Genomic DNA, 13,572 nt, shown 5'->3' with positions numbered 1-13,572 from the left:
GCGGTTCGTTAAAACGAGCACGTCTCGAGACTGTCAATATTATGTTTTATTCTCAATATTCGTGCCATCACTGTTCTTGTATTTAACAGCAACAAATGTACAAACTGTCACGTCAAATATCTACCAGTTTTTGAAACCAGTCTGCTTTTTTCCTAAATAAGTATCACTAAATGACACAATTTACTGAAAAGGAAATAATTTGATATTTCGCAAAAACTGGTATATATTGAAATGTCGGACACCGCTGTAAATGTGTGATTTGTAACATAATTTTCATGCCTGTCGCAAAATAGGTGATAGCAACATCTCGTGGTGTCGGCCTTAATATCTCTACGGACTGTTTCATTGTAATTTTAAATTGTTATTTGTGTCGATACCTGTGATGTTCACTGTAAATACTATAAGCTTATGCGATTTTATTTCATTCTTACTCATGAGTTTTTGTATGTCCATTTATTTTATTTTTGGAAAAAAAAGACCAGTGCTGCATACAGTATTTTGAATTCAGGGTTTAGCTTAATAATCTGTTTTGAATATCTGTACAACTAAAACAGGACATGATTTGTATTTCATATGCAATATGTGATATATATATATACAAATATGTTATTTTTTGTAGATGTGGTTCAGTGGTATTAAATGACGTTTTCTGAGAACGATATAGAGGCAGCTTGTAGTTTTGCAGTTTGGATATAAGACTACTGCTTGTTCTACACAATGCAGTGATCCATCACAGATGTGCCCGGACAGTACCTGTTTCTATTCAGTTAGAAAACATCACTATAGTCATGCAAATCCGTGTGTGAACTTTTCTTTGGATTATATAACAATTGAAAATTTAGGAAGAGTATATAGCAGATAGGAAAATTTGCCAAAATGCTTCTAACAAGGCACCGGAAAAGATTATCCGAAACCCGGATTTTATGTTTGGTGACTGTGATGGGGATCGGATGGGTGTCCATTCTTTACTCAACTGCACAAATTGAAAGCAATAGAGAACAACAGAAGAATTTCTGGGATACGGGCAACTTTTTTGAAGGAGAACAGAATTATTTGAAGGCCAAATCAAGACATTTACTTGCAGACACAACAACGACTTTTGTAACAACAAACAATATCTCTACAACAGAGATCAGTGTGACTACAGGAGAGGGCAAACAGTATCCGGTAGACATTTTTTCCATTGAAGAACGTCGACAAGGAGCTGTAGTTTTACATTGTTTTGGACTCATTTACATGTTCGTTGCATTAGCCATTGTGTGTGATGAATTCTTTGTTCCCTCATTGGGTGTCATTACAGATAAACTTCTCATCTCAGATGATGTTGCTGGGGCAACCTTCATGGCTGCTGGTGGCAGTGCACCCGAACTCTTCACCAGTATAATCGGTGTCTTTTTCGCAAAAAGCAATGTTGGCATAGGTACAATCGTAGGCTCGGCAGTTTTTAATATTCTTTTTGTCATTGGTATGTGTGCTGTCTTCAGTAAGGGTCTCCTTGTTTTGACTTGGTGGCCTCTTTTCAGGGATGTCTTTTTCTACAGTCTCAGTCTTATAGTTCTAATAGCGTGTTTTCATGATGGATACATCCACTGGTACGAGTCACTGGCGCTACTTTGTATGTATGTCCTCTACGTACTGTTCATGAAGTTCAATTATAAAGTGGAAACATTTGTCAAGTCAAAATTTTCACGCAACAAAGTGAGTAAGGTGAAGAGTCAAGAGGAACTGAAAACTCGTGCCGAGGTAAGTTTAATATTTGATACTGTATCACCTCGTTTCAGTTATTCAAGAAGTTTTCTGGAGCTCATATTTCGAGCGTAACAAGACCTGTGTTTAGAGAGTGTCTTTTTTCAAATCACTTCAAATTTTTATTCGCAACTTTTCGAGATGTGACGTCACATTCTAACAGGTTTTTTCACATCTTAGTACATCAATATATATATTTTTGATGACTGTTTCAGATGTGATTAAAGGCAAATTTAAATGATATCTCGTTGAATTACTATAATCTTTTTGGTAAGTTTTTAGGGTAATTGTGATTGAAATGGCCTAGAAGTAACAAAATGACTTTGAAAGATTAATGAAAAGTAAAATCCATCTAGAAATTTTTTTTTTTGTGTTGGGATTTCTTCAACACCATAAAACTTTTCAACTGAAAAGATGAAAAAAGTAATATATAAAAAGAATGCAATTGAAAAATTAAAATGAACATTTTACAAATATTTATGTTTTAAAAACCGGAAAGTACAAGCTCTCATTCAATACATCTAATTCGGTCACACAATCAGTAAAAAAGGTAAAAAAAAAATCATAAATAATTGAATACGTATATTCCTTGTAATGTGTTGTATGTTATTAAACTCTCTCAAATCCAATTTTTGAAATAATGGAAATCTAATGCCAGGGAAAATGAGCTAGATTAAGCAGTATCCTTGGCATCATCAATTAATTTACAACTGATTGTGTATCAATAATTAAAAAGGTAACCTTCTTCAGTTTGTTGGGACAATTTTCTTTTTCACGCTGGAATGGATGGTTTTAAGATCAGTTCTATGTAGATGGTTTTGATGAATTCGCTTGTTAACATTAAGTGCTGCCAGTTTGTTAAAAAAGACATGAATATAGATTTATAATGTTGAATGTTAACACAAATGGCAAGGTATTAAAGGCAAAGGGTTATTTTGACAAGACTTAGGGAAAAATTAATTGGAAAAAGGATATTTCAAATACAAAATACAAAATATCCAAAATCCTTGATTGAATATAGACATATAAGATACTTCTTTCTGAAGTCATGTTATGTTCTTATATTCTGTCTTGCTGCTGTTGGGAATATTTTGGGGATCATAATCATGTGTATTTGATAATTGTTAGTATTTAAAAATTGGAGTATCTAAAATTATACATATTTTTGCATATGCACCAGAGGGTGCTGGGCAGGAAGGCTCTTGTATATGATACCATGAATATTCATTTATTAACTTTTATAAGTGGTAGTACTTTGAAGAATATGTGCCTAAAAATTATGGTTCATGATGTGAATGAGCAAACATTTTACCAGTAGAGTGAGTGTTATGCAATTCACTGCCTTTTGTTATATATAGTGTCCACAAGACTACTTAGAAATATTGAATTGTGGCAGGGCTTTTAGACCACTACATAGCATCAAAGTCAGTGTTGCCAAGCAACACCTGAGAAGGTTGACAGATTGTGAAGATAGCCTTCTTGAGGTGCATTGAAATGCATAGGCCATTATTCAGCTGTGTACACTAGTAATGCTTGAGAGGAGAGATTTGGATGTATGCTTATGAAGACATTGCACCTTCTTTTTCGATTTTAATTCCATTTTTAGGGTCATTTCATTGTGTATTTTGATATAGTTGTCAGCTGTTGGGAATGAATAAACAGTTTCTCTTGTTCATCGTAAATGTGGAGAGTGAAAGAAAAGGTTAACTTAACGTGTGGGTTATCCAATTCTAGCATGCATTTTGTCTAATTAAAGTGAGAACTTGACTTAAACTTTGTGCAGTTCTTGATTTTTTTCTTCTATTTTCACATTATTTAAGTGAATTGACCTTTTTATTAACCTTCACATTGATGTCTCTAGAATTATGAGAGATTTTGTAGTCTTCATTTATTACATGCATGTAGATTGGAAACAGTAACTGCAGGCCTAAAATATTCTACTCCTAAATTATTATGTTTCTGGGTCACCAAATATTGCTGTAACATTTTGACTTGTAATTCAAGTGATTATGAAAATGGAAATTCTAATTTTACACTTCCTATGATAACAAAAGAAATAGTCCAATGTGGTTTATCTTGATACACAGTGTTTGTTATTTGCATGATTTTAATACCTAGATTAGATGTCATAGGTTGCCATGGGAACCAGATTGCTATTTTATTCCCCTCATTAACCATAACGCAAATCCTTAAAAAGCATGTTATTATCAATAATTAGATCACTGTACGTCATTAACAAGCATTTGTAGTCACCATATTGGCGATGTTCATCAGCTGAATCATTCATTGACAAATAGTTCTGTATCTGTAAAAATGACTGAAAAATCTGTTTGTTTCTTTGCTGATTAGTGATTGTGTTAAAGTACATGAATTAATCTATGTCCTTGGTTTGAACATATGGTGCAGTCGGTTATTATACTCTTGTATGAATCAAATTAATATTTTAAATGGTGGACACTTAATCTTTACAAATCAGCTGTTTTCTTCAATATGTTACAGTGTTGAACACTATGATTTTAAAACTAAATGATAAATAGGTTGAAATCTGTTAAGAATACATATTTGTATAACATATCTTCTATGAAGGCAATTATGATTTTGAATGACCCCCATATATATTTTAATTTTAGGAAACTGTGATAAAAGTATGTAGATTTGTCATTCTGTTCAAAGGTAATTTGTGATAATGACATCATTTATGATATCAGCCTTACATAATTTGCAATAACTAATAGTAATTTACAATAAGGGTTCACTGTATCACATAATATTTATTGAAGTATATAAAAGACAACTTGAATGTGTTATGCATGCATGCATACATACATACTTACATGATGATGATGATGATGACCGTTCATCCATCCATCCATTCATCCATCCACAAACACATACACAAACAGACAGATACACCCACCCACCCACCGACCGACACACACACACACACAACTTCAGTGTTTTATGCATGCATATATATGTCCTTCCATCAATTCATCAGCCATCCATCCATCCACACACACACACGGTGTAAACCTGGAAATTTTCATTCTTTAAGACTTATTTTTGCTTGTTACACTGGAAAATGAAAATGCAAAAATGTCATCTTGTACGTGAACACAATATCCCAGTCAGTAATTAGTTAAAATTGGCCTTTAAGAACTAGCTGAAGACTACATTTTTTTAGCAGTTTAAAATAATTATAATGATAATAGGAAGTATAGCATCAGATAAAAAAAATGGTATTACGCGCAAGGTCATCTCTCAGGATCATAATATTTAATGATGCAGTTTCTGACAATAACCCTCTACATAACATCACTGACAGATAGAGTGTACATCTGAATGAGAAATTATCTAGCACAAATTGATCTTTGATATGTAGTTTAAGTCTATGTGTGTGTTTTAGATTGATGACTTAACTTAGTTGAATTCTACTCTGATCGTGATCATTCACATGGACTGAATAAATTTCAGAACTGTTGTCAGTGATATTGTTTTTCAAGCTGTTGCCATGCAACAGGTATTATTAATTGTATCTAGCTGTGAATATCAACAAGGCTTATATATGTATTTGTTTTATAGAAGTGTTTAAGTACACATCTCCTAAAGTGTCAAAGTGTGTTGGTGTGACACTGAATGAAATGAGAAAGACAGATAAAGCTAGGGACGCTTGTGTGTATAGATTGGATAACACAACAAGTCTTGTCTTCTTCAACTTTTGCATTTTCTATGATCTGAGACAGGCTAGAAGTATTTAAAAAAAGAAGAAGAGAAAGGTGCATGAGCTATGGAAAATTGAAGAAAGAAGTAAAAGTGAGATGAAATGTTTTAAAAATTATCCGATCAAAATTGTGGAATTAATTTAAATTTCTATAACTTTACACACACACAGTTTTTAAAAAAGTAAATGTCCTTTAAACACAGTAAAAGCTTTGACCAATAGAGAACCAATTGGAATATCAAGTGAAAGTAAAATGCTATATAGCAAAGTAGTGGATAATTCAAACAGGAAAGCCTCCAGAAATGTAATAGTTAGTGTTTCAATAGGAATGAAAGGTAATCAGATTAGTAATTTATAAAATGATGCCTTGAACATTTTATCTAATTACCAAATTTATTAAATTATTAGAATAAATTCTGTTAAAAGCCAATACATTTTGTATTGAAAACAAAATAAATGAAAAAAGAAGTAAAAAGTAATGTAAAGAAAGCATTGCAATTATGTCTGGAGAAAAGTCAGACAATTGATGGGTTAGATGAAATGCAAATGTTCACAAAACTTGTCAAAATAGTTACTTCTTTGTGTTCATAATGGTATTGAAGTTAATTGGAGTAGACTAAAAAATTTCTAGATGAGTTAGATGAAATGCAAATGTTAATAGAAATGTTTAAACATCCTCACATCCGCATTCAAAATGATACAGCACATTATTCAGGCAATCAGCGACAGCTATTCCTCAAAAAAACTACTTCTTGGTTTTTGTAATAGTATTCAAATTAAATTTCTGGACTCTTTTTTTTTGAAAGAACATGCACCTTGTACGACAACACTTTGCAAATCACCAGCTTGTGAAACAGTATGACTACCACATGTAACAATACATATCACTCTCATTTGTGTGCAAATGAGACAAAAGTTCCATTATGTAACTAAGAAAAAGATACTGATGGCACATTACAAGGTAACTGTTACACACATAATTAGTTGGCATGTTGGGCTAATGATAGTGTTTTTCCATATCAAATATTTAATGAGAAATCTCTATCTGCATAATACTTACTGTATAATATTATTGATGATTTAATAGCTTTGCAAATATTGAACCACAATGCTACATGACAAATGATAGCTGTCCAGACTGTTCCTCTCAAGTTTGTGTTTTGTTCAGTTTTATAGAATTTGGGATGATTTTTGTAATGAATATATGGTAGCGTGTTATATATGATAAAATATATGTTCAGAAAACTGTGGGTATGCTTCAACATGAGAAGTAGCTAAATGGCTGATCAAAACAGTGAATAGTAGTCATTTGGTGTCAGATGTTACATCTGGTACAAACTCTACAGTTTGTCAGGAATAAAGAAATTGCTCTATATGTACTACATGTTCACAGAGCAATGATTTTCTAACAACTGTAATTCGTATAAGAAGGACTGTCAACACACACATCATGTACACTTTTTTTTTTCTGCTATAACTCCGCATCTGTGAATTTCACTTTTGAATAGTTCTTTCAGATCAAATAAACCACCATCAAGTTTGAACATTTGAACTTTATGATATATATATATATATATACAAACTATTGTAGGCACACTTTGATATTCTGTGAGTGTGTTTCTAGATTTTGAGTTTTGAGTTATGATTTAACGCGGCAGTCCAATTTTTTTTCTCATAATATTAATGCTAGTCTTCCTATGATGAAGCATCTCTCTCATGCTCAACCTTGTCGGCCATATTTGCCATTTTTTTCTGCACACAGATCTACCATCTTCTACACAATATGTTTTTTAGTTCTTGTTCACAGTATCAGGTGATACTATACAGTCATATGGTCACACTATTTGAAATAAATATTTTGATAAAGACATTTCCATGATAAAGCAAAGAGCCATATGTCATCAAATTTTGTTCCTGCAAATAATGACCAATTATTATTCCAATAATCTTAGTGATCTGAATTTTGAGGAGATTACTGATTTTATTATTTTTACAGTCATTCAGAACTCATGAAATACCAGAGGAAAACTGCAAATTAAAGCATGCAACAATGTTGAAACCTATGTACAACAGAGCTGACAGGCAGAATACTCATTACTCTCCATGACTTATTGGAATCACTATATGTTTAAGTTATAGTTTTTAAACATTCATTACTATTCCCAAATAATCAATTTTCTGGAGACGTCGTAATTCTGGTTGAAACCATTCCAAACTACATCAAAGAAAAGTAGACCTGTAGAACAGAAACAACAGCTATGCAATATGTGGAGAATGGATAGAGGAATGAATATGCAATTTAACAATTGATTTGATCATTTCTTTTAGCCCATAGCCAATCACCTTTGCCTTTTCTAAAGTGATTTTCCTCAGGCAGCCATTTTGCCTATTTTCTGATTTTCCGTTTCTGTAGAGTTCTTTATTGTGGTGTATAATGCAGAAAGAAGGCATAACTGATTGAATCAAAGATATATTGTTGTAGTGTATTGATCAGAACATAATATACACACTGATGTTGTGTTCCATAAGTATAACACATGAAATAATGTGAATTTAATAACCTGTCAGTTATTGCAATATCTTTATTCTGTTATAGAAATATTTTACATCTTTTCAGTTAAATTTAGGTTGTCAATAAATACTGTAGATTTTGTCATGCAATCAAATTCTATTCAGCTGGAAACAAATCAATGTCCAGAAAGAATATCACGGTGTGCTTTTCCCCCTGAAATTTCCAGGTATTATTTCACGATTAAGACTTCCATGAATAAGTTGGATTACTAACTGCGAGAGAGAGAGTCATACTACCTAAAATATTTCTTGTAGAGTTTTAGAAGACTAAGTGCACTCATTGAAAAACAAGTGACATATAGATTTTCTGCTTCAGAATATTCATTATTACATTCAAGAAATAGAATCCAAAAAAAACACTAGAAATATTGAAATTTACCTTGCGTAATGATAAATTAATAGCCTTCACGAAGCAGCCGATATGAAAAATTGATATTTGTCTTTCCTACAAATGATGTGGTTTCCATGGTAAATAATTGTTGTTGCCATCAACAGTTGTACATTAATTCAGTTATTAACCTATGCCAAAAGTATTGATGAAATTTTAATATAATACTGGTAATTTTGAACTAAAAAATGCACCAGGAGATTCGTTTTCCGGATTAAAATCTAAATATTAGCCGAATTGTTTGCCATTTTAGTCTTTGTTAATGGTTTTGGGGATTTTAGATAACAAAACTTTAGTAGCAGAGAGGAAATGATAAATTAAAATATCAACAGTCAAACCGGGCCAAAAGAAGAACTTCTGAGTATGAATTTCATGAATGTTTTATAGTACTCTAAAAATCATGGTGTATGTATATACACACACTTGGAAGACTTTTGACTTAGGTATTTATACAAGGAGACTTGAAACAGGTCTCTTTTACATAGCAGGATTTGGAATATCTGTAAAAGAACTTTGATTATGATAGTTTGGACTTTGAAGTTTGAATCATGAATGTCAAATCTGCTGACAATGGTCTATTCAAATTCAAAATGGCTGCTAATCCTGTGGAAAGGAAAATGACACGTAGTTGAGAACTAGTACATATAGATCAAATATCAATCAAATTCTTTATTCTGTCAGAAAAAAGCTTGACAAGTATAAAATTTGAAAAATAAATGTAATGTGGTACAGAATGAATTTCCAGAAAGAACAATTTTGCTGTTCATCATCATGTTCAATGAACTGTGTCTTCAATCGCATGGAATTTTGTAGATAATGTAAACACTACAATAATACGTCCGATAGAAAGAGTGAATATACAGCACCTGACATGCATGCAAGGACATCTATATCCCATCTTTACATGACATTAAACCACCATCCACATCTAGACAGGGTTAAACCTTGTTGTACAGGACTAACTCTATCTTGCTGTAAATCCTCCTGAACAAGACTAACCCCAACTGAACATGAGTAACCCCTTCAAGCTCTGGACAGGCATTAACCCTGGCTGAACAGAACTAGTCTTAGCTGACCATGAGTTACCTTTTATAAACAGGATGAAACCTTCGCATGATAATCTGTTATCTGGACAGGAATAACATGTTTTGATTAAGGCTAACCCTTTCTGGACATGATATACATTCTGGACAGGCTTTACACCTTCTGGAAAGTATTGACCCCTTCTGGGCATATACTAACCCTTTACTTGACATGATTAACCCCATTGATCAATCATAGACATTAGATTGTTAAATAATTGTACATGGATAACATTTTTTCAGTGAAAGAGCAGAATACATTTTAGATTATCTACTGCTGGAAGGAAATCATGTTGCATAAAAGTGGATGTCCCCATGATTTTTCCAAGCATATTATCACCCAGAAGGTCTTTTAATCCCATAAGTGAGTGCTAGTCTGGGACAAGTGGAATTACCATCTCAAAAGTGCATGAGAAAAGGTGGATTACAAGAGTTTAAATATTATGTGATATTTACATCATAGGTACATGTCAGCTTTGAGTCTAACAGTGTCAGGACCTATATTTAACACCTGAATGTGTCATCCTTTGTGATCTAAAATAGCTATTATAACACCTTTGACTTGAAAGTGTATAGATTCTTTTGCAAAGAAGTGTGGAGTTGATGTCGTGACATTTTCGAATACATTGAGATATTTTAAGTGGTACAAATTGCTTATACATCTCCAACAGCATAATTTGCAGTGTGATATTTAGAAATATGTAAAAGAAGAAAGTCATTTTAACAATTTTCTCAACCAGAACAGTTTTGCTTAGTATAATGGAAATTGTAAATGCAATTGTTGTATTAGACAGCCTGAATTTGTGATAAAGTCTTGTTATGTCTCAAATTGAAATTGTTACTGATGGAAATGGTGAACAACTGATGATGACAGGATTGGCAGTAATCACACTGTTATGATATAATGAGCTCAGCTGTCACAATATTCATAGTTTGTATGATACTTAAAGCATGAGGATGTGTGCTGATGGTCATGGTCTAGAAAAGCTTTGTCTTTAGAGTGAAGGATTGGTTGAGATTTTGAACACAAAGAAGTAAATGAAAATAATTCATATGCCATTAAGTGAGGGGTGTGTTGAATAATAGTTAGGGCAAAGAAGTTCAACAAACTAGTAACTTTGTGAAAATTTAATCACTTGCATGCTACTGGTATATACATGCAGGATGTATTTTGATGGTCGTGACTGGCAATAGTAAAGCTTCTTATCAAGTTGTGGGAGTTGAATCTGTGGGGGAGGTTGGTGAGGAGATTAATATTATGAATGTGTAAGTAAAACTAAGATCAAAGAAATTCAATAAATTCATAGGGAATGCTATAAAAATCCAATCACTTTCATACCACCAGTATACAGGTAGGATTAGACCAGACATATGCTGGAAAACATACGAATCTAGACATATTACCCTCATAAATGTTTTATGGCATTGCACTCATCATGTTACTTCATCCAGGTTTTATGTCTAGCAAATTCAGTCTACAATTATTTTTAAAAATAATTTTCGATGTATATTGATGATGCAAGAATGTTTTTACTGTGGCTTTATATATTCATCATTGCAACAAATATTTGTCTAAACCTTTGCATGTGTTAATGATTTTGTGTGTAAATTCTGTGTCCCAGAGATCATAAGATTTGATTTTGATATTTTTCGTGATATTCCCCTTTTGTACATCTACTGATATTAAATATTAATTTTTTTTTAGGGAAAAGATAAAAATTATATGTCTTAACATTATGTAAGTTGTGATACTTCGGTTTAATCAGATTGCCAAAGTGTGGACTCGTATAATTAAATTGGATAGTATCTTAATTATAGATGCATGAGTGGGAGGACAGTAAAGTTAAACTGCTTGCAGTTTCTCCTACTCAGTGTTCAAGTGTTAATGAACAGATTAAGCTGTTTCATTCTACTGAAATGGCAAACTTTAGTCGCAGAATAATGTAGTTAGTTTTTAATTCGTACACACAAAACATGCTCAAATGTCAGAATATTAAAATTTAATTCCACATGCTTGCATAATAATGAAATGTATACTCTCCTCGAAAACTAGTGCCTAATGACCTTCTTAATAAAAATGGAGGAATGAAGGTCGGTCATCGCTGGCGTCCTTGAATATTGCAATGCACCATTAGGCAACCTGGCTTAATAATCTGTTATTAAATTGTACACTTTTATAGCAATCAGTCATCTCATACAGAAATGAGTCTCCCTATTACTATTTTTTTTTTGAGTCTCGCAAGTCCAGAAGCATATTATTCTATCGCCATGGAAATGCATTTATATATGATGGATTCATAAGCCTTGTTACCTTGGCTGACATTATCATCGAGTGAACTTTATTGTACAAATGTAGGCTGCTAGTGAGATTTCTTTTCATGACACAAATCAAAGCGATACTAGTCTTTTTTGGCTCATTACTTATAATTCAAATGCTCTGAGAGGTTTAGCTTCATCAGAACTGAATTAATAGGTTCTGTAGGCAGGCAGATTTGAAGTGCATACTAGAAGTGAGGGACTTGACTGAAGATCGCATAATAAATATAATTATGACCATAAACCTGAATTTAAAGTAATATAATACAGCTCACTGCCAGCTGCTATATTTTTTTTTCTTCTCCTTAAAATTTCACTTTACCCAGAAGTACATGAAAAGATCCTTAATAGTTTTAGACTGTTGTTGTTGTTGTTGTTGTTGTTTTTTGTTGTTGTTGTTGTTGTTGTTGTGAAGTAGCATTTATTGAATGTTAGACATTAGAAAATTTGTAGTAAAATATATGCAAATATTGCTGTGTAAAGCCTGAAGAAATATATATGTATGGCTTTATTTGCAAGTGATTTTTACTATCCTGGCTGTTGTAAGGTGAAAAAATGTGTTAGCAATATGTGAGGGATTAAAGGTAAGAAAATGACAGAAATTCATAGAATGAGAAGGATTGATAGTGAGGTTGACAATGGAGATAAACCGTAACTTTTCCAGCAAATTTAAAAAAAAATGTAAAATGCATGATTTTTAATGCCAGCTTTGACATCAGTTGTAAATATTGAAAAAATAAAAAGTTATATGGTATTTGTCATGCCAGACAATAGATGAATGATAGAACTCAGGAGGGTGAAAAAGTGGAAATACTACAGTAGCAAGTGAAGAGGGAAAAATGAACACATGCATTATTAAAAACACTAAACAGTTTTGTACTTTATTAAATGCCTTGAACTCAGAGAGACCCATGCAGGTACATGGATACGTATGACTACTGCGACTCACAGACAAGAATTTAGTCATGTTGGAGGTGTTAATTGATGAATTTCTAGTGGTTTTCCAGCTGTGTCTAGCATAGCTGGTGATCTCATACTATCACATTGTACTTTTCTATGCATCATCATTCATTGAACGCTGTAATGGAAAAAGTTAAAATTAACGTGTGTATATTATTCGTATTCAGATTATATTTTCAGCAGTGTCTATGGTTTGCTTCCTGTGTCATTTTTCGCTTCTCAGTTTCATCACCTACATTTATTTGTCAGTCGTAGTAATGGAAGAAGTCACGGGAGTGCGAAGTAATAGATCTACCAAAAAAACAACAACTTGATATGACAAGTTAAATTTATTCGGTGGTAGTTGTCCATTTCACGTATACATGTCTTGGGGTCCCATTCTATGAAAACCTAGCCATTATAACATATGTACCACGGTGTATGTCGATGTAGTCAGAAATAAAACCGGTATTTTCACTGCTGGCTATGCAAATGAGATAAATTGAGATAAAATAGATCCTAAAGCAAAACCAATTCCTGATGAAAATAGGCAAATAAATGTATTTGTTTTAATGTACATACGCATCTTTCCTGTTGTTACACACTTTTTGAAAAATTTTTTGTTGGTTCATAAAGTATTTCACTATTTTTCTTGACCATCGCAAGTTCTGGGGTATCAAATAACTATGCAAATTAGTCGCTTACCTATCAAATAACTATGCAAATTAGTTAGGGTATTTTCACTGCAAACAAGTGAACAACACTTCAACTACACATTCCATATGTAAACATTATCGATCTTGATGTTT

The 13,572-nt window shown here is 32.6% G+C and overlaps 1 protein-coding gene across 1 annotated transcript in view; it reads left to right on the top strand.

Moving 5' to 3' along the window:
• Positions 1–876: 876 nt before the first annotated feature.
• Positions 877–13,572, top strand: part of LOC144443661 (sodium/potassium/calcium exchanger 2-like) — an 83,866-nt gene continuing 71,170 nt past the window's right edge. The window contains exon 1 of the mRNA XM_078133200.1: positions 877–1,743. Within this exon, the coding sequence (XP_077989326.1) occupies positions 877–1,743 (867 nt within the window). The remainder of the gene's footprint in view (positions 1,744–13,572) is intronic.

This window comes from Glandiceps talaboti, chromosome 12 (genome assembly GCF_964340395.1).
Source record: "Glandiceps talaboti chromosome 12, keGlaTala1.1, whole genome shotgun sequence".
Taxonomy (NCBI): Eukaryota; Metazoa; Hemichordata; class Enteropneusta; family Spengelidae; genus Glandiceps; species Glandiceps talaboti.
The sequence above is the reverse complement of the archived record's forward strand: the minus strand, read 5'-3'. Positions and strand labels throughout refer to the sequence as shown.